At 42.8% G+C, this 22,759-nt stretch overlaps 1 protein-coding gene across 1 annotated transcript; it reads right to left on the reverse strand.

The window, feature by feature from the left end:
* Window positions 1-3,528: 3,528 nt before the first annotated feature.
* On the reverse strand, window positions 3,529-22,433 carry rybpb (RING1 and YY1 binding protein b). The gene is made up of 5 exons (XM_067588300.1): window positions 22,266-22,433; window positions 21,529-21,654; window positions 7,400-7,705; window positions 7,164-7,262; window positions 3,529-6,829 (listed from the first exon to the last, which is right to left on the reverse strand). The coding sequence occupies exons 1-5, from the start codon at window positions 22,289-22,291 to the stop codon at window positions 6,580-6,582; spliced, it is 807 nt and encodes a 268-aa protein (XP_067444401.1). The 5' UTR covers window positions 22,292-22,433; the 3' UTR covers window positions 3,529-6,579.
* Window positions 22,434-22,759: the final 326 nt, after the last annotated feature.

A 22,759-nucleotide genomic window follows, 5' to 3' on the forward strand; every position in this document is an offset into this window, starting at 1 on the left:
ATTTAACTTTTTTGTGAAAAAAACAGAAAACATAAATTATTATTTAATTCAGTTATAATTATTCAAATTTTATATACATCTTAAAACAGGGGGATCTTTAAAGATTGATAGTCAGGCTGACAGAGACCTGAGGGAGAGATGTGTGGAATCATTTTTAACATCAGTTGTTGTAAAAGTTTCTATACCCTCCATGTGTAAATGTCACATCTTTCCAATTTGCCAGCAAACCCAAACTGTGTGTACTTGTACAAAGACAGTGTGATGAAGTTAAAAGCTCCAGGCGAAGCAAGTAAGTGGACTTTGGATGTTTTGTCAGTTTCTGTTTCCAAGGTCAAGAATGAATTGCCAAACTCAAGCCGACATGGACAATAAGTCCTTGAGGTGCTCAGAATAATCAAATGTTACAGTTACACACATACAGCTTCATAGCAAATGAGTAAACTCAATCTGAAGTCCATGTGATAGGGATGAAAGCTCTGGAACAAGCTGATAAGTGCACCTAAGAGTAACTTTACCTGTCATATTTGCCAACTTGTTTATTTTACATGTATTACATCTCTGCAATGCTGAACATGCAACTCTGTTTTCACATTCAGTCATCTTTCTTCCTTTTTCTAGTTCGATTTTTCTCATGAAAGCACAAATGTGAACTTGTAGAACACGATTTCTGCCTTTTTTAACAAATGCAGTACAGATGGAGGAGTGTAATGAATAATAAGTGGACTGAGTGACTCACTTGAATTTGCCTCCCGATGACTACGTCAGCACTAAAAATAACACCTGTGAGCTGAAGTTGGTGATGTGATGATACACAGCATTTAAAGACGTCTTTTTTTTTTCCCCTTACAGTGCTTCCGCATCACGAGCGCAGGCACCACTGTAAACATCACAGAATTTTGTGGTTTGATAGGAAATAAGGCTCACTTCACCTTCTGCTTCACACATTGCCGGCGTTCTGCATAAAGAGCCTTGATTTCCTTTTCACATGAAAGTGGTGGTTTCTTATCTGCAGATGTTCAACCCTTCCTGGACATATGGATCTGGTCATGGTATGGCGGTTTGGGCTGGCAGAGGGGTCGACTCTAGCGGAAGACACCCATCTGGTTGGACCCTGACCTGAGTGGAAACTGCTTTTGTCTGCAGATCTCCTTGAGTCGAGGCAGAGAGAGTAAGGAAGTGGGGTTCAATTTTGCTGTTTGATCAATGACAGCCACCAAAATTAAGGGCCAAATTTCACCCTCTTTCATTGCTTTCCAAAGAATACACTAATGGATTGCTGATTCCCTGCCTGCTCTGTTAAGATACACTTGCAAAACATTTGAGGAAGGACTTTGAGAACCTTGCGAGCAAACACAGTAATAGCACCTTCAAAGCAAATGCCAACCTTTACTCCATCACATCAAACGACAATTTTATTTTATGGCTTGAAAGCCACCTTCTATGTTAGGCTTTTGCCCTTGCTACTTGGGTAGTGACCTGAAAGCAATTTTCTTTCTATGATATACTTCATCCATCCCTCAAGGGGGAGATTTTCTGTGCTGTGTCCTCAGCAGCCTTGGAGCAGGTACAGGTTAAATATCAGGGCTCAAGGATGCCTGAGGCCATATAGCCAGAGGTAGAAAGAACACCAAAGCATCCAGCTTGAGCTGAAGAATTACTACATTACTACGACTCCAGTTAAATGCTCACCGTTCAATGCTCGTTCAATGGTAATGAAACTATAATTGTTAAATGCACTATTCCCACATTACATATGCATTCCTTACTAGGATCCAACTTGCCCTCTGTGTAATAGTAATAGGTAAGTATTGGCAGATTATGCAGATATGTAGGGGGTAGAAAACAAACCAGAATGACTGAGAGCTTGTGTGAAGATCAACATGAGGAGTTCTTTTGTGTCTTAAACTGTAGGAATCACAAAAGTAATGCATGGAAAATTGTCAGTAACCTAAGAAAACCTCTGAAGTGCATAATTACCAATTAGTATGTATGATCTAGCCAGAGCCTGGGATTTTAATAATGTAGTGGATAGTTTTGCACAAATACTTGTGAGGACGAAACACCTGATTTAACAAAATACAGAAGCAGTGTGTTCATACATGCTAATGTTACTCATTTTCAGAACAAGCAGGAGCCTCTGTGCTCTTAACTTGTACAAGCATACAGCAGAAATGTCATAAATGTCAGCGGTCTGGGACATACACAGGAGCTAACTTCATGTAGTCTCATTAGTGTTATTACTGCTACTAGTCATTTCTCAGTAGAAATCACTTGTCATGTTATTTAGCCAGAGCCGACAGACATCTATCAACGTGAGACATGCAGTAAAATGCAAGGATGAGTGTTGTAGCACGTCTGAAACGTAATTTACTGGTTTACAAGAAGTTGCTTAACTTCTAAATACTGAAAAGAAGCATTTGATCAATTTAGTATTGTACTATTGTAAAATCTGGACACTGGACAAGTTTAAAAAAGAATGATCAAAATTGATGCAGCAAAGGTCCACATATTCTGACATTTGGTTTGTTATAGCTCCAAAAACACTTAACTTCCCACAATGCAACAGGACAGCAAATTTTATTAGACCCTCTATGCCTAGTAAACAAAAAGTGTTATAAACCTATTGTCACACAGGCTTTTTGATATAAATTTGTAATCTCTAAACCAACCCTTTAATTAAAATGACAATCATTGGAAAATGGAGATATATTTTTACATTTATTCTGTTAACTGTGGTTTTCACTTCATTGCTTTTCTGCTTTTCAGTTTGTGCCCATGACTAATTTATATTCAGCAAAGGTCAAGAGATAAAATTAATTCCAAAATGAGATATCAATCACTTCAAAGCACTGAATTCCCCTCAGATTCATTATTTATTAAAAAAAAGTCCTTACATGTATTATTTATTAAAAAGTCTCTGATTTTAAAAAGATTGTTGACATTTAAGAGGGAAAAAAAAATCCAAAATTGAAACATACAGTTTTGAAATGAAAGCCTTTAAAATACATGTGATGTTTTTTTTAATACCATGGTGACAGAGACGCTTGGACAAAGTGTGTCAATGCATAAACCAGAGAGAAATGGAATACGCCACGCTCCCTTGATGAACAACCTCAACACCAAAATAAATCTGCTCACAAACGTAAGCATCAACTGTTTCTCGTCAGAGCACTTTCATATCTGTGGAGATAATCAGAGGCGACAGAGGAATGCAGTCATTGGTCAGAGCTTTTAGATACAGGCGCATTAGTGGCCTGCTAAGCTGCCTCTGGAGAAAAGGATGATTGAAAGCTGTTGTCAATATGGGAGTTCCCTCATGCTATGTCACCACACTGTAGAGGCTTCCTCTCCTACACACACACACACACATCCTCAATCAATAGTCTGCCGTCTCAGCTCCATACACACATCCTGTTATGTGATAATGTAAAACCACTTCACGTCTGAACTTGCATGTCGGTAAATATACTGTTTGTGTATGTGTGAATGAATAATATAATCAATAAAAGACACAGAGCAGCCAGAAAATAGATAACTTTAACAATTTTATTTGTGAAAAACTACAAGCAAAATTCATAAATAGACATTTCTATTTGAAGCGGAGGAAAATGATCAAGTTAGCCTATAAGCGCAAAGTCGTGCACATAGCCAGAAACATGTATTTTAACATTATAAGCTAGACAAGGAGCCGTGATCCGCTGAAAATGCTGCATACATTTCCACACCAGGGAACATAATGTGACCATTTCACAAGAGGAAACAATGACACATCAGCTATAAGTTAACAAAAGAAAACACAAAAGAAAACGTAAAACTGGATTAAACAAAGAATGGATTATTGTACTGTCCCTACAATTTTTTTTTTCCACTTTTTTTTTTAAACCGACCAATAACTTTTAAAAGCATTGTACAAGACATTGTTATAGGAAGAAATGAGTTTGTATAATACACTTAATTGGAAATTCACGGTTAAGGTTATACAGTCAGTAAACAAGCATTCTATATTTGGGTCTCTGACAAACAAAGCTAAAAAATGTAACCATCTTTACACAGTAAATTAAGGTTACTGGTCGCACACAAGAACAGAACTGCTTGCGCGGAAAGGAAACAGGAAACAAAAGACTTCAGCTCCAATGCCATTTTCATAGTGTTTGCTTTTGCACCTTTTTAAAATTCTATATACAAGCAATAATTCATATACTCAGCAAATGGCCATTTGTCAATAATTTAACAATGAATCCTTTCTGTTGGAGTACTCAGTCAAGTGAATGTGGTTGCAGATAAGGCAGGTGAAAAGATGGCTTTTTAGGCCCATTTCTAATAGATTGCATTACAAAGCAGGGTATTGTTCTCAGTAAAAATTGGACAAAACATTTCCCCCTCTGACCCGACAGTCCCACTTTAGTTCTATTCACATTGCTTTTCCTCACTTTGAACACTGATCCCATATTTGTATGCAATAAAGTACATAATTACATATTTAACCATAGCTTAAGAGCAGAAAAAAGTTAGGAACACATATTTCCTGGACTTGAAACATTGCTTACGACACACATATGATTATCATCCCCACGTGTGAAACTGCAAAGCTTTTCGTCAACACAGATCAAATCCTGCCCCCCCCTTAGATCCTGGTAGGATATGTTGTGTTTAGGGACATATTAACCTCACCTAACCTGGTTTTAGTTGCTCTGGGAGCGGCTCAATTGGTGAGTTGGGGCCTCTGTTAGGGGAGCTACAGAGTGAAGAGGGGCCTTACTGAGGCCAAAGGTTTCGACTCAGCAAACCCTTCTCAGCTGCCCTCCCACACCCAGTCTGTCTCTCATCCACGATCCACCACTGATTGTGGAAACGGGTGGTGTTCTTCAACTCAGCTCACAGTATGACGTTCTCTGCCCCGATTTAGCCGTGCACAGAGATGAGTGGACAATAAGAACACCATTTACATGGATTATATTAGTCTTTATTTAAACTGTTATTCATCTCACACATTAGATAATTGCATTTCAAATTGTTATTCATCTGTCTATGTATCATGTCATTATGAAATTCCTTTGGTCCTTCAATAAATAAAACTAAGATATCATATACACATTTATTCTTTATACAATTTCATACAGTTAAAAGGAAATGATGTTCTAGTATCAGCTAAGGTGAAAGTGAATTAAAACCCTTAAATAAGCCTTGCTGTTCTAAAAAATTGAAAGAGCAATTGTGTTCTATTAACTACTGCAATATTTTTTTTACCTTCAATGACAGGAGTCTTAAATTAATATTTAAAAAAAAAAAAAAAAACGTCAATTCAATTGTCAATCTTTGTAAGTTATTCATGTCTTTGCACTTGTTTCGGGGATATCAGGAAGATTCAAAGTTGTCTTTAGGACCACCACAAAAGAAAAATGAAATCGATTCACAACAGCTTGACACAACAGGTCTATTTTACAGTTCGATATGGTTTCACCAACTGGAACTGCATGTAACCATCCTTCAGTCACAACTGAAAATAAAAAAAGTCTGGCTCAAGAGCTGACAGTACAGCTCTACCTTCAGCCAGAAAACTTAATATTAAAGTACGGAATGCAGAAAATATCAACAGCTTTTAGTGTTTTACACAACAGCCTACACTGTACAGTTAAGGACATAAGATACTGTATAAGAGATCTGCTATAGCATACTAAATCATAGACAGTCTAGTTGAAAAAGTCAGGTGTCTGAAGTTCAGGTGACCTTCTTCTGATGCACATTGACCTGTACAGAACAAGTAGACGGACCTGATGGAGGTCCCGACAGTGTTCAGAGTGAGACAGTGTTGTTGAGAAAAGTGAATGAGAATTTGATTCATCAGCACTTTGTCACATTGAGTGAATGGGCAATCCCAGATTTGCAAAACCGCTTCACAGTGTATCTAGCACCAGTGTGTGTGTGTGTGTGTGTGTGTGTGTGTGTGTGTGTGTGTATATGTTTGTGTGTGTTTGTGTGTCTGTCTGTGACTCGAGTCTTGTCGTATCATTTCAACTGTAATAAAAACACTGAAGGAACGATCAATTGGCAGAGCTACACAGCAAAGCTTCAACATAAAAAGGAGAATATCAAAGTATACAGGTGCAACAGGTAATAAATAAGGGTAATAATAGTTTAAAGTTATTAAAATGATGGTGGTTATTGTGCCCAGCGGAGAATTCTTCTTTACAAAAACAAACAAAAAAAAAAAAATGTCGACTTGGCCTCACATCCACGTACAAATATAAAACAATACATACAAGTGTCTGGATGCTACCGCAGGGGGGGTGTGGGGGTAGGGGCGTTATTCCTTACAGCCCAGCTCTCCTTGCCTGTACGACGTGTGTGACCACGAGGGAAGCCCCCCTAAGCAGGGCGTTCATTTCCCAGGACAGGCGCACTGTGCTGTTCCTCTCAGCCAGCCAGCTCCTCTCAGCATCCAGGGGTGGTCATGGAATGGAGGCAGGGCAGCAGTGGGAAAGGTGAAATCTCTCCCCCTATGGGATCCATAGTGTCCAGAAACGTGGGGAAAAGGGGGGAGTGGAGCAGGGTGAGGACGGGTGGAAAAGGTGTGGGACCTCAGAACGACTCGTCGTGCCCCACAGAGAGATCCCCTTTAGGGGTGGAGGCGCGCGACGAGCCCTTGTCCATGCTCTCGGAGCCGGAGCTCTGGTGCTGCTGTTCGGAGCCCGCGCTGGACGTGATGGTGGACGAGGACGTGGATGAGGAGCGGGTCTTCTCCTTAAAGTCTGTTATGATCACTGTCACGTTCCCTACGGTGATAGCCAACTGCTGGGCAGTGCTCCGGTCAATGTTCTTCAGTTTGGGCCTGAGGGGCAAAAAACAGAAAAAAAAAGTTACTCTAGTTGACGACTAGAAATGCCAACCACGATATCTGTGTCTCAGCAACAACAAGGGGGAGGCTGCCAGCATTGTGTGGGTGGTTACACTAAATTGCTCAATTCATCGGTTGACACATGAACAGTCAGAACAAGTGTACATAAAGTGAGAGTGGGTGTTTAGTGTAAAAGATCATTTGTGAATCATTTGAGGTTTCTCACTAGATGCATTGCCTTCCTCTAAACAGAAGTGCTGTGTAGTCATAGATGTGAAACCATGTGTTCTGCTAAAGATATGCAGAGGAAGGGGGGGGTGCTACACACCTGGAAATGTGAGAGTTCTTGTTGGTCTTGGTTGCTGATTTGCCAGATTGTATGCTTTGTTTGTCGCTGGGTGGGCTCTGATGGTTGTCTGATTTAGGTCTGGAGGAAAACAGAAACACACCAGTGAGGATAAAAGCAGCACAGTAGACATCCACACACACACACACACACACACACACACACACACACACACACACACACACATACAAAATTGAAGCCTTGACATGCACACTGACCTGGTCTTTTTGCTGCTGGGCTTCTTCGTGACGGCTGGGCTGATGTCCTTCTCTCTGTCGGGTTTGTCTTTGATTGGCTGTTCCTTGTCGCTCTTGTCTTTCTCAGGGGTGTCTCCCTCTGGCCTCACTCTCTCTGGACGCTCACCTTCGGGACGTCCCTCTCCGTTGGCGCGCTCCCCTTCGCCATCTGGGCGCTCCTTGTCTGAGCGCTCGCTCCTCTCCCTCCGCTCCTTCTTGGGCGGGGGAGGCATTGGGTACTGCTGAGCCACCTGCTGGGCAACCAGCTGGGAGTTGATCCTGGGTTTCCTGTGGAGGAGATCCAAGGCACAAACATGGATTAGCCTCGTAGTGGAGCTGTGAGCAGACTCTGGCCACACACCAACACAGTCACACTACGGCTGACTGAGAGAGGTGACTGAACGTAGAGGCCATTGAGGGAAAAAGGCTGCTGCTCCCCAGCTGCTGCAGAGGTAGGTTTACGCAGCCGCTTCCTGGTGGAGCAGCTCTGTTTTGAGGGGTAATCTCATTAGCTCACGGCTGTAATAAAATGAATGCACAGGATCACAAGGTGGGACATTTGCAGCACGTCACTTAGGTCCTCTAATCTGATTACTGCAGGGATGGCCCCATTTGTCACAGACTGAGACTCAGTTGGACATGGTGGAGCTGCCACACTCACTGAGCTCGGCAGCAACCAGAGAGCTTGTCTGTCCACTTCTGACTCATTTTCACACACATCAACACGAACCATAACCATATTTGAGTTTGATCATTTGAGTTCAGCAAAGACAATAAAAGCGTTGATAGATGTAAAGATAAATGTGCAAATTTCAAAGAATCACACGCCCATTTCCTAAATTTCAGTTCACATGAAACCATCCTTTTCTGAAAACATCTTGTCCACTGTGATGTGTCACCACTAAACTCCTACATGCATACAGCAAAAGCAGCATCTTGCCCTGATCAGCTGTGCAGATGAACAGGGCCTGAAGTTGGGAGGCATAATGCTAAACCGGAGCCCGACACACACACCTGCAGCATAATGGACACCAGCTGGAGGCATCTGGGAGGAAGCAGAGGACCCGGGGAGAGAGGGAAGGATGACTGCAGCCTTCCAGAGACTCCGACTCAGCCGAGACCAAACTGCAGCCAGCAACATGGCTAATCACAGGCCAGCACTGGGCAAGCATGGTGAGGAATAAACCACAAGTACGCTCACACACACAAACACGCACTTGAAAGCTTAGCGTGCAAACAAACAGCCTGGCACGGCTCGATGACTACTCAGGAGGCCTTTCAACAGGAACACAACAAGTTATACGAGCTAGCTGTGTATACACAACCTTCCAAACCCAATTCTGGTCCTGGCACGAAGACTTTTTGTAATGTCCCAGCAGTAGAGAGGGGGGCCCTTGATGATTAGGACTGCTTTAGGAGACCTGTGGTCAAGTGGTGAATCTTGAAAGGTCTGGAAAGTCTGCCAGTGGAATAGGGCTGGGCAATAAAACAATCTCAATAATTTTCACGATAAAATCTTCCACAATAACGATGATGAATTTATGAGGGTTTTTTGGATAGTTATTTTTGAGTCCGTTTTCCTCCAACTACAAAAACACTACATGAACAGCCAATCATACAGCAGAGAAACAAACGCATGTGGTTGACGCATGTTTCTGGCCCCTCCGACTCACAACAACATCACCTTTGTGGAGTAGCCTACTCAGAAGAAAATGAGCAGCTGCGGGAGCGAGAATGAGCGTGAGGAAACTGTCTCCAAAGACGAAGAAATTGTACCAGAGAGGCAATGAGGGACCTCTACAACCTTGGCTTAAAACCCATTCTGCACTAACCAGCCAGACTGCTCATCACCACCAAAGACGGTGGTAGGAGGCGGCTATCTTCTGTTCGGGAGGCCAGTGAGTTCCTAACCAAACATCGGCGTAGCGTGGCTGAGGACACAGGGGAGAGGGAGTGATAACGCCGGGTCAACAAGTCTGTGGCTAGCATGCTAATCTGCTAGTTCGCACCAGCAATGGATGGCCTATGCAAAATTTACCTCGAGAAACTTTTCTGAGGGCAGGACTGCACCCCCGTTTACTTAACGGGGTTAGTTACTGTGCCATCAGTGTGTGGATGTGTTTGAATGATTAGATCCCCTCTGATGGGCAGGTTGGGACCTTGCATGGTAGCCCCTGTATTCATTCAGCGTGTGAATGTGCGTGAATGGGTGAATGTGTAGTGTAAAACACGCTTTGAGTGGTCGGAAGACTAGAAAGGCGCTACAGAAGCATAGTCCATTTACCATTTAGTCTTTCTTGCAAGAAACAATATTCAAAGAATTTACAATTGTATAATCATCCTCAACATTTATGTTTTTATTTTCTTTAATCAATGTTCAGTATACTACCTCTAAAATGTTTGAGAGACATTTGAAACAAGACATTTGATGTGCTGGGAATCACAGCAGTTGTTTACATATTTATTGCTGGAAATGGATGGGCTGTAGTGGAACAAGTCAAGGAGCAAATGCTTGTGGCAAAAACAGAAGACGCTCAATAGTGGTGTTCAACTGATTGTGCTGATTTCAGTGGCTTGCTGTGGAGAGTGCTTTTCAGACAGCTGCTTAAGTGGTTGGCCTCAGTGTTTCAATTTTGCAACATCTTGTCAGTCCAGTAACTTGTTTCTACACTTTCTTCACTTGTCTTTCAGAACTGACACTCCACTCCCTAAACTCTATACTTTACTAGGCCAACACTAAAATTTAAACTTTTTTCCCATGTTCTCTTATTTTTTGGTCCAATTCTTTTCACAACTTTTCTCTCTACTGCTCCAACAAGCTCATTTGCTCTCCTCCTGCTGCAGTCTATTACAGACACAGTGTCTCTCCTTGAGGAGGGGGTGTGGGCGTTCAGCCGATCAGAAGCCAATCAATCGGGGCATAATAGAGCATCATGTTGTAATGCTTGCACTACACTCCAATCAATACACCAGCTGTGGCGAATGCTGATGAGCCCTGGGCTGTTGATCCAGTATCCATTAGCTGCTGTGGTTCTCTGGAGCCTCAGGCTCTTTCTACCTGCTGCCCTTGTGTGAGTCGCCCACTGGAGGCCTTCAGTGGGTGCAAATTAGATGGTGATATGGGAGTGAAATTTTCTTCCCATCCCATCTTAGCTGCATAATTGCCAATCCTATCCTGTTCCCATCAAAATGATCCCAGGTCCATTTCAATCTAGAATTTATTACTTCCCATGTAAGTACTAGTAATGAGTATTAGAGCTCCTACTCATAGTATTTGGATAAGTCTCACTACAGTCATCAAGGCTTTTAAATGTTTAAATCATAAAGTGGATAATAAATTAATTACAAAGTTATGATGTTGGGTTTACAGCATTGGAACTCTTCTGTAGTTAAAACAACAACAATTTGTCAAAGCAGGACTATCACTGATTTTCTATGTTTATATACTGAGCAAATAATACATGTAATTACCCCATGCTGAACTGGCTGTGACATTTAAAACAAATGTCAGATGATATGAACATAAATTCCTCCAGACTACTATACACTACTGAGCCTTGGTTTTCCCTATCGTGCCTTTATTCTGATGACACAATGCAGTCTACCCCGTGGGAAACCAGTGGGTCCCATGAGTACCCCTGGTTTCCTGATTCCACTTCAAACTGTGATGGGAAATCTTCAACATGCTGCTGTGAAAGTGTGACAAAGAATTCAATTTTTGGGAGGGTGGAAACTTGTGGTAATTGACACAACAGCAATGAGCTAATGCCTTTAGGGCACCATAAAAGGGTCAGCCCCAAGAATAGCAAGGGCTCACCCATACACACTCCTCATGAAAAAATGTTTGTGTCTCTAACACACAGCCATAAGTAAACACAGCACAGACAACATTCAGCACGGCCAGAAATCATTTTTGTTTGGCAGTGTGCGTTGTTAGCCAAGGAGGTTGTGAATGAATGAGTGAGTGCTTGATAAGCTCCACGCCTCTTCTGCCTGTTGCGGAGCTGAGGCCCCGGTCAGAGCCTGAGATTTGTGTCAGCAGCAGCAGAAGCTGCCCCAGTAGTCAAGCAGTGATTCAGTGCCAGCTGTAAGTCAGCCATGAGTTGCTGCTGGCATGATAGAGCCACCGCTCTGTTTGCCCCATTATTTATTTACTGACCACACATCATGACTTTGCACAGCGCTGCTCTGTGGCACATTAACATGGCTGGAGATTCTGAATGACATCATATGTGTGTGCCACTTGCATTTATTTAAAAATATACTTAATAATTAATATCAATTTTCATATTTAACATTAATTTCATATTTAGATAATATGCCCTTGTTGAGCATAAATGTACCAATTTAACTAAAACATTATTGGCACATATTATTTTGCAAACATCCAAATCAAACAGAAATCATGTATAGGCCACAAGAGGTACTGAAAATGATACTGGGAGCAGGACCAGGAGTGAACCCCAGGGTCCAATTGCTGAAATTGCTCCCACTGCTGCCAATAAATTCCTAGGGAACCACTGTGCGTTTGTGTGTGTCAAGTGTGTAAAGCCTGCTGTTGAACCATTTCCCACTGTGAGGGCTTACAGCATATTACCTTCCCTTTGCACTACAATAGACCGCCATTGACAGCTCCTCCTATGCTTGCCCCTAAATTCAGCCGTCTGGGTGAGGGAGGAGTGGGGAGTCTCCCTCCACGGGATGCCCCGAAATAACTATCATCATGCTTGAAAGCTCCTAATTCAGTCAGACTGACACCCATATTTAGATTGCTCCACTCAGCCTGAACAATCCCAGAGACAGACACACCTCTGCTCAGCTGGTGCTCTCGCTGGCCAGGAGCAGCCGATTCTGCTAGCCAAGAGCAAAAGCTGAGGCTGCTCTTTCAGAGGGAACTCTTTCTAGAGAAACCAAAAACAATGAGCCCAAGCACTTGGAGAGACAGAGTAATGAAGAGAGTGAGTGAGCAATGGAGAGTGTGATAGAGAGAGAGAGGCGCAGGAAAGCCCTCATTAACACAGCTCTTTTATTTGAAGTGCTGTGTGGAGGACAAGCAATTATTTCCTGCCAGGCTGAGTGAATGCAGTGGCAGACAGCTGAGTGAAGAGGAGAGAGAGAGTGAGACAGCCAACAGACAACAGTATTCTTCAGCCATGGACAACCCACTGAAGAGCAGAGACTATTTAACATCACCCACTCACTCATTCAGACTTAGTCAATAACCACATCTACACAGTACAAACGGGTGCTCCTTGTCCTAAATGAAGTACAAAGTTGTTCAGAAACATGAATCCTCTATTCACATGCATTCAGCAATGACCTGCTTTCCCCTGCATTGGACTAAAAGACCATTACAGCCTCAGCCTGGAGAAAATCACTTAGATCCAACATGTGAGAATGCCGCGGGGCTTCAGTTTGATCACATCACCTCCCTATGATGTGCCGGCAACCATGTAACCAATGATCTACATGCACTCGTCTGTGTCAACACTCACAGTATGCCTTGATCATTATGTAGAAGCATGTGATGCCCTCCCTTCCCCCTACAGTTATGGAGGGTGATGGAGCAGAGCCCAGAGCTCTCTGGCTGTACCGCTTGGAATATGTTAACCAGTCAGTGGGTATATGTATGCTCCATTGTTCTATTGTTGAATGTTGGACAATCTTTCCACAACGACTTGAGTGCTGCACGGACCCAGACTGACCCAATTTGTGTAGTCTGGCTTTACCCAAACAGCTGACAAAATGTTTCTCAAAACAGGGCAAGATTAAAGATTCTTCGTTTGGGTAAAAAAATATTTTTAATAATTTCATTACTGCAAAACATTCAGCAACAACTATTTACATGAATACATGTTGCACATTATCCTTAGGGTTTCTTGGATGTTCAGCACAAATTAGAACACGGTCCAGTGAAAAATAAGCAATTGGTGAGGCTTAGAATACACATACAAAGAATCTCAAAAATGATGAAATTTAGCTGCGAGGCCAAACTTCAAAAATTCATAACTAAAAAAATATTTGCAGAAGAGCTACAGAATTTTTCAAGGCTCCATGAATTTAAGAGAGGTTTTCACATTAATTTTTTTGAGAAAATCCATGACGTGAACTGGGAAAAGTTCTCAATTCTGGGTGAATTAGCATGGAATGAACCCAATATTAAAGGACTTGGATAATGATTGGGGCCAGATAAACTTGATCGTGACATACCTACTTGATGAATGACTTAAATGATTAGTCAATTATTAAAATTGCTGACAATTAATTTTCAGTTGATCAACATAGCACTAATTAAAAACTTGAATTTCATGCCAGGACCAGACCCTTAGTATGCATGCAAGCTGGGTCCGAACCCTGCCAAAATTTGTCAGTACCCTTGGGTTCATTCAGGGTCTCCCTGAGTTGCTGACCTCTATGTCTCAAGCATTATCCTCAGCTAACAGTCCAAAGATTGAGATCACTATTAAACAGAATCTTTCATAAATGCACCTCCATCAGTGCACATGAACTAAGCTATTCATTCACTGGGATGTTCAATCGAAAAATGACACTTGAAAATGACACAAAAATAACACTGGGACCCTACATCTGAGGTCCCCTGTGAGCGAATTCTTGATCAGTCTGAGTCTGAAGTGACAGGAGCAGTGTTGTCACCTCTAGCCATAAGTAATCTGTGTGAGTGAGTGTGCTGGGGAGGTTGAATGAGGATAACCTGAAGAGTGGCCTGGGGCTACAGCGCTTCTCAATTCATTCCCACTGCCCACCAGAGGCATTAAGCATTCATCCCTTCATCCGTCCCTTCCAGTCAGGATTTTGAGGGCTTAATGTTACTGTCATTTCTCCCCCTTCTCCCAACACCTAACCCTCCTTGTGGGGTAATGCGGATCCCCCACAGTGTTCTATCGTTTTCTTTTAGTGCTCTGTATGCACAGCAGGTTCCCAGAAAGCATCTAGACCCATGCACCTTTACCCCAAACAGTAAAAGAGCACAACAGTCAGGCATGACATTTAGTTCCCACGGTACTGACAATACTGGCCAGGGCAAAGAAATTCAAGAAAATATCACATTAGACATAAAAGATATTTCAACTTTTCTGCAACAATTGTAAATCCTATGTACCAGACTAGCTGCTGGCTACATCTCCTCACAGGTTAAAGGTTCCTGACATCTAAGTGAGACACACACAAGCAGAAGAATTAGAAGAGAAATTGTAAACATTTGTGTCTACTCGTGTGAGAAAAAAAAAAGACTTTATCTTCACGCTGACAAGTCTTTTCTTTCCGTGACTGACCTTTCTGGCTATTAACTGCCTGGCATCGGGTAGACTGACAGCGAGTCATTGCAAAGACACTAAACATGTATGAGCTCCTTCCATCAGCAGCAATGTGTCACATTGCTGAGTATCACTCATTTGTTTCCTTCCTCTCTGTTGCGACTCGATCACTCTCTCTTTGTCTTCTTCCCTTCACTTTCTCCCTGCGCTTTATCCCCCACTGCCACCCCCCCCCTAAATCCTGCTGGCTTTAAGTAGGTCTCTTCTTCACCTCTCTTTATCTCCTCCTCTGATGTTTTGCCTCTAGTGTGCATGAGTTATCTGTCACCCCATCTTGCTGCTGTCCCATCCTCTTCTTGCCCCTTTGCTTTAGTATAAACAGAGTCTGGTTTGAATTTGCTCAACAAATCATCAGGCAGCAGTGCCAAAGGGGACACTGCACCTTCACAGCATGCTCTTGTGTTCTCCACAAGTGGAACAACATTAAGCAAACAAACAAAAACAACAGGTGGGGAAACTTGATGCCAAGAGGTCAAACACAAAGCCTCTACTGCCTACTGTAACCATGATTCAGATCTGCCAAACTGATTTGGGGTTTTCTAGACTACGGCTTCTTGGTAATGCTCAAACTAACAACTATTAACTAGCTCTGAAACTAGTGTGATGATCAACAGTATCAAAACCTTCATCACTAGGAATTACCTCATCACTTTCCCAAGAGAAAACAGTCAGCACTGGTTTCTCATATGCAGTCAATGACATGTCAAATGTTGCTGTTCATTCCCCATGCATGGATGGTGGCGCTGGTACAAACAGAAAAGGCTGTCCAGTCTGGTTCTCTCCCTCTATGGGTAATGATGTGCTTCGCTCTGCTTTAGCCCCTGGAGACTCTTGGCTGAGTGAGCACATCCCCCTTGCAGCCATCCATACCCCCCTTTCTTCAACACACACACAAATGTCCAGACGCTACACTCCTCTCTTTCTCTTTACCGCTCTGTTTCTCTCCTTGTCCTCTCTTGCCCTCTTCCTTACTACCCAGCTAGCTGTGACTCCACATTTAACAACTCCCTCCCTCACTCCCTCCTTGTCCTCATATGCCTTTTTCTGTATTTTCCTGATTGGGAGGAGCCCCGATTCAACAGCGCTCTCTACATTTCTCTGTTTTGTCAGATTGCCAAATTGGCTATTGTATTTAATCACTCACACTCTGCCAAATCCCATGAAGTAATTAAGAACTTTTAAATCCGGCAATTAACATGTAAAGATTAGGGCTACCCGCTCCTGCTTAGGGTTTTAGCGCAGATGCTGATAATGCTGGATAAGCAAAAGCAGTTTCCTCTGACAGGGGGCTGCTGTGGTGGCAGGGGGTGGGGGTGAGGAAGTGCAGATATAAATTGAGCGCCGGCATGTCCCTCTTATGTAATTCCATTATCCTAGACAATTTGCCTTAATGTGACAGTGGTAGAATCCACAGATTATAATGACTCTATTCCATCATTGTAAAGGACAGAAAGGCACACACAATGAGACACACAAACACAGACACACACAACACTCATCTTACAATAATTGTGCAGCCTCGACACTTGCACACACAGAGAGATGCACTTTTACTTTTCTGGCCCCAGTGTTAACCCACAGCATTGTGGTTGGGCATTGGATTTTATTGATCCTGATTCTGCTTATTAATCCTGGTTCTAACTTTCATAATCTATGGTTTTCCATAAAGGTTTACTATAAAGCAATGAAGTAAATGCATTACACATTTACTTGACTGCATGAACATCTGTAAATATCTACAGAATCATGGACAAATTACAGTAATCGTCTATGGTTGAGTCATATGCCACAGTGATCAGACATCTTTTCAACTCAGAATCCTTCATATGTGGGACAATATTTGCACATGACATAAACAGTTAAGAGTAGGCTAATCTAAACAGACTGGTGACATATTAACGCAGACAGAATACAACGCAATCATGTGCAAACACTAATGCATGTGTTTTCATTTCATTTTTTTGTATAGCTCAATTTAACCTTTTACGGGTGATGACTTTACATCATAAATTCCGCTGACAGTCGAGAATTATGTAATCTTTTACTGAGTAATCTGAACTTCACCCACGAAGATCACCTGACAAAAACTAAGATTAGATGGATATGCATTTTCTTGTTTTACCCACATCTACATTCACCATAAACTTATGGTAATTATAACCTTACAACACTGTATGAACAAATATGGGCAAAGATCTTTATATAAATATTTATTAGTAAGGGCAATCTTAACTTTTTCAAGGCCATTTATCACCTGCCTTATATCTGATACCTGTATCAATGAACTTGTAAATCTCATACTGCCGTATACATAGCAGGGTTGGGTCGGTTTCTGGTTTTGCTGGTTTGGTTCTGTCCGGTCTATGAGCTTAAACCGGTTTGATTTTTTGCAAACCAGCATTTGTCGTTATGAGACATCTAAGCATCTCACACGGAGGTTCCGACACTGATAGGGCCAGTTGCTGCTGTCCATCTTGCTGGAAGCCAAAGACTAGCTGGAGGAGGCAGGCTGACCCAGGCTAATAGCGCAGATCTCACCGATAACCTGGATAAAATCTGCTTACAGGACTGCTTACAGCTACCAGCAGTCTGAGAGCAGTTTGTGTTTTGAAAACAACCCGCAGATACAAAGGGACGCAACAGATCATTTTACCAGCCTACACAGTGGCTAGCAGCTAGTTAGCATGGCTAGCATCGTTAGCATAGCATAGCCATGCTGTGCTGTGTGTAGCCGCGGTGTTTCTGATTCTTATACCAGAAACACCACGGCGACACACAGCACCCTAGCACAAGAAAAAAGGTTAAGTTGAATGGTTGTTGTGAGAAATGAAAACACAATGTGTCACTCAGTTGTCCTGGCCGTGGTGCCGCTACACGCTTTCTTCTTCTTCTTCTGTAGAGTTTTATGGCAGTTGGCATCCATAAGTCTTGCGTTACCGCCATCTGCTGAATTGTAACAGCTTCACAGTGCAAACTACTTACAGCATCCACCCAAAGTGCTCCCATTCACAACATTTTCCATTCGATAACCCAGACTCAATTGTCTGAGTTGGTGCAAATCCTCCCCTCAGTTTTATATCTCTGTCTTTTTCAGATATGTTTAAGAATCTCCTGGCAGCATCCAGTAATCCTCTGCAACTTTCCCTGTATTTCAACAGCACAATTATGACCATGGCAATGAATGCCAAAAATCATTTCTTGTACATGCAGATATTCTGATCAGCACCATGTATGAAGAAAAATAGACTCGAAGCCTAAAAAATATGCTTCGGGTCGCAGCTTCGCGTTTATTGGGTGTGACACACGAGCCATTTCGCAAGCAGTGTAGACAGCTGTAATGATAACATACAAGCATGTTGTTCTGTCAAACTAAAATAATTTTGCCTCAAATTTTCTTTAACAAAATACTTAATTATCGCAATGAAATGTACTGAAACAAATGTATGTGTGATGCAAAAAGACAACATTTTCATCTACAAGCCCCCTTGGCAGGCGAGTCAAAAAGTTAATTTTGGACACTGTGCTGACCCCGTATGGTGATTTCCCTCGCAGCACTACACTCTCATTATGTTCCAATCAGGAGCGTCACGTGCGACACCTAGTCGTAACATTCAGTATTACAAGTCCAGTCTGGTCTTTGGCTTTATATCACACCGGTTTGAAAATTTTACATCGGCCCAACCCTAATACGTAGTGTATCAGTTTTTATGCTGGTTCACGTTCTGTGTACTTTCAGCAGCTTCAGATAAATGTAAGTTGGTGTATTTAATCTAGTAAGAGCGCTGCATTTTGCTAACAAGTGAAAGACTCCCGTTTGTTCTGTTCTATATAAAGCGCTGATGGAAGCTTCTTGAAATGGTTGAAAACATAGCAACAGAGCACAGATAACAGCACAGCAGTCAAAGACTGAGGTACCTCAAGACTTCCTGTGATCCCCACCATCAATCAACTTTAGAGGGCTCCTAATGGTTTCTCCCTGGGCCCCGGGGCTGCCAGAGGTGCATACCAAACACCACCACAAAGCAAACTGATGTACAGCAACACGGTATCACGTTCACACAGCGATCTGGTTCAGATGCCAGAAACATTTAAATATGATCGCATGCACCTCACAGGGGATGCTAATGCAAGCCCTTCTCCAGTTACCAAAGAACCAGGCACTGAACATGAACGCTGAACACTTGGGCTACTTGGACTTGTAGATTAGCAGCAAGGTCAGGTGCAAAAAGCAGAGTGCTTTCTTGTTTAAGAGTCAGAGTGACAGAGGCTAGATTTTGCCTTCTTGGGTATCATGTTACATCACTGAGCTGGACTGGGTCAACAGGTTCGTTAGGCTGCGCTTGACTGGGGAGAACAGGGCCTCTCCCTGCATGCTGATGCCACAGCCAGAGTTTTGCTCTCGTTAACACACATTCTTGCCTCCATTAGCACAAATCAGAGCAGCATGACCCACAGTTACCTGGATTACCTACTGCTGGTAGGGGACAAAGTGTGATTCAAGCCTCGCCATGGTGTGAGCTACTATCTGTCCATCACCATGGATCATATTCGTTGTATATTCTCCATCAACACCTGTAGAAACAGCTGGTGTCCCGATGACTCAAAGCAGACTGTGAGGGATGGATGTATGAAAAATAGTGGTCTGATTCTGAATTTCTTTTTGACACGTAGGTACCCCCTGTATGACAAACTGTTGCTGATAACCAAATCACTGTGCTAGTGTCTGCTGATTGCTACCTGTTGTACCAACAGCTTATCAGGAATAGATGAAGATAATGCATGATTGGCTGTGATGCAGCCCAGAACAGCTGCATCCATCTTCTCCTTACGGTCTCTATTGTTAGAGACAAGTACAGTCAATACTGACTGACCTCCATCCCATGATACAGAAAAAAAAGCTACACTTGGGGACTGTGGAACAGTTACCTTTCACACATTCACACCACACCAAGCCATTTCAAACATGTCTTAAATGACTGCACAAATCAATAGTGAAGCTTATCTTATAGTTCACACAAAAGACCAAGGGCGATCCAAATGACACTTCAAAGTTAAGAACAGAACTGCTCTGACTCCTACCACAAGCAAGGAACTGTAATTTGTGAACACACGTGTCCTCCTGCATAAAAGCCCATTCAAAGTAGAGCCTCAGATAAAACGAGCGAGACAAGCATCCACACAGAGCCTTAAGTGTGAATCATTTAGCTGAGAGCATGTTGCTTTTGTCACATGCTTTACTGTAATACAGTGGAGAAAAGACAGCTAATTAGTACTCATTAGAGTAAAAGGCAGCCCCACAACTAAACAACTGCATTAACCAAAGGCTAACTATTCAGATCAAACAGCCATGTGTGACAACCACTCCAGTGATGTCATTTACCAAATAGAAGCTACTGGGCTGTTGCCAAAGCACAGTGGTTGGGTGGCTATGACATGTTTGTCTCCGCTTCCTGCTCTTGCGCAGCGTGCTCAGTCTACACTATCAACTGTGGTCTTAAGCTACACTCTGCTAGGATAAGATCATAGGGGGAGGGGAGCCAGACAATTAAGACTGAATTCAGTCTTTTCTCAGTAAACCAGCATCAGCTTTCTCCCCGTTTGTGGTGCACCCAGGGTGTCAGCCGAACCACTCATTGTAAAACCACAGCTGGAAAGGTTAGGGTGCAAGGGACTTGTCAACAAACCCACAAATGACTCATCTATCTCTCCATCTCATCATGCAACTGATGACATGAGCAAACAAACTCACACCGTGGCAAACAACTTATCATCAAAAACATTCCCCAGAACAGGGGGAGGAGGCGTCAGTATATACACAAAACCGAAAGGGAATCCCATCATGATATTCGAGTTACACAGTGATTTCATCTCAGTTTCCCATAAGACGCCGTCTTCTGCTGACATCACAAAATTCATTCTGACTAAAGCTCAGGGGAAATGTCTGGGACACACAAGCCGGTTACTATAAATGTTGATATGATTAATCTGGAGGAATTTTCTGAGAGCAAATCACTTGTAAACAGCTTTGGGAACAAAGCAAGTCTGTAGTGGTTTGAGTTTTGTTGAGTTTAATCATAGACAAATGTGAAGACTGACACTTATGATGCAAAATATGGCTTTTTGGAACATAGGACAAAAACGTGGCAAAGCTATGAACACAAGTGTCACACCAGGTTGGGCATGAAATGACACTGGCTTAAACTAAATGACAGGAGAGAACAAATCTGACAGAAAGAAATGGAAAATGCACATCTGGAATTTATCTCTAATTCTGATTACAACCACTCCTTCACCTAAAAAAATATATCCACCTCATGCACATTAAATCTGACTCGTCAGAGCATTTTAAGAGCCCCTGCAATCCTACAGGTAGGTGGTATGCACACACATGCATTCACCTTTTTTCACTCCATAAACCGCAGCCCTCTCGCTGTTGCTCTGTTGATGCGCTGTAGCTGTACAGCCATCATGAAGTATGGTCCCTCTCCCCCCGCCCACCCCACCCCCCTCTGGCTAGTGAAGCAGCCAGCCTACCTAGACGAATGCATAAAAGCAATGCAATGTTAGTCGCATGAGATGAGAAACTACGGATAATCCAGACAACAGCAGGAGATGTTTGCAAGATTGTCCATCAACAAGTCCCCATTCGCTCACAGACAAATAGGCTGTCGATCAAAGTTGTCATTCCCATAAATTGCGATGCAATGCTGCTGCAGCCAGCCAAGCAGGGGGAAAAACGAGACGCTCAGACTAGAGAGAGAGGGAGCGCTACGTTACCTTGTGGATGTGCCCTTCCTCACATCGCAGATGCTGCATTTGAAAGCCTCGGCGGTGTTCCTGAAGGTGCAGACGCTACAGTCCCAGTAGCCGTCGTCAGCGGTCTGTTTGGCTTGTCTTTTTGGCCTTACAAATGAGACAAATGTTAAGGTCAAGTTAGTTTGTAAATGCCACGAACAAATTTTCATGAATTAACAAGAAAGGAGATTTGGACAAACATAGCCCGTTATGTAATATACAAGCTACTTAGTACGGCACAAAGCATGACGGTGTTGTCATTTATATTGGGTTCGAGTCCCGGCAAGTAGAGCTCCTTGGTTAATAAATCCCCACAGTGGCGAAGCGGGCGACTATCCACACCGTCCGACTGTATCGCCAGCTAGGCTAGCAGGCAGGCAAGCAATGCTAGATTTTTCGGCATCGAAGCTTAGCATGTCGGCTGATAAAACCAATATCGAACAATGTCCATTTCGACACTGCACCCCTCAAAAGGCTTCATCGAGACGGAAGAGCGTTTCAGGGAATGCCAGGCGTATCCTCTGAAAAATTTCCCTTTGTCTGTTAAGTGACTGGGTTGTAGGGAGCGAGAAGCCGCCATAGTGACTGCACTATTCTAGCTAGCTGTGGCATACCAACTGAAAAAGGGAGAAACGATCCCTGAGTGAGGGAAACGCATCCAAATATCGAGCCCATAACGCCCTAAACAAGTAGAAATCGACAGTGGGCGGTCGCATTACCTGGTAGGGCTCTTTTTGTCGCCCATGGTGAAGAATAATCCTCGGAAATAAGAAGAAAAAGGGGCCTCCTTTTAATTGTCAGTGAGTGTAGTAGGATCCAGATAGAGCCGCTGCTGAAGCTGTTGGCAGACAGGCTCCACTCAGCGCTGGCTCGAGGCACGGCACAGCGACTGACTGCACTACCCCACGTGACCGCTGCCTGGCCAATCACAGCGCGACTCGGTTTAAAAGTCTGGATGGATATTTACGGTAGTAGCTATTTTAATAACTACTAGAGATATTTGACAGAGCACAGCTCACCCACACACGCGTACATAAAGATTAAAATGTTGCAATGTTGATTTATATTTCGAGACAACCATAGTAAAAACAAATCTATACAAAAACTTTTTTTGACACAAATACAACATATGCTGTACGTGTATGCACACACGTATGTGGGGGTAATATGGCCAAACATGACATGGGATTGACATGTCATGACCAAAAGAACC

Source organism: Thunnus thynnus, chromosome 4 (genome assembly GCF_963924715.1).
Source record: "Thunnus thynnus chromosome 4, fThuThy2.1, whole genome shotgun sequence".
Classification (NCBI taxonomy): Eukaryota; Metazoa; Chordata; class Actinopteri; order Scombriformes; family Scombridae; genus Thunnus; species Thunnus thynnus.

Excerpts from the sequence above, each read along its gene's own strand:
- rybpb (XM_067588300.1), bottom strand. The coding sequence starts at position 22,291 with ATGGGCGACAAAAAGAGCCCTACCAG. Across the intron at positions 21,655-22,265 it reads GACAAAAAGAGCCCTACCAG|GCCAAAAAGACAAGCCAAAC; the intron begins GTAATGCGACCG and ends CTCATTTGTAAG. Across the intron at positions 7,706-21,528 it reads AGGAAGGGCACATCCACAAG|GAAACCCAGGATCAACTCCC; the intron begins GTAACGTAGCGC and ends TCTCCTCCACAG.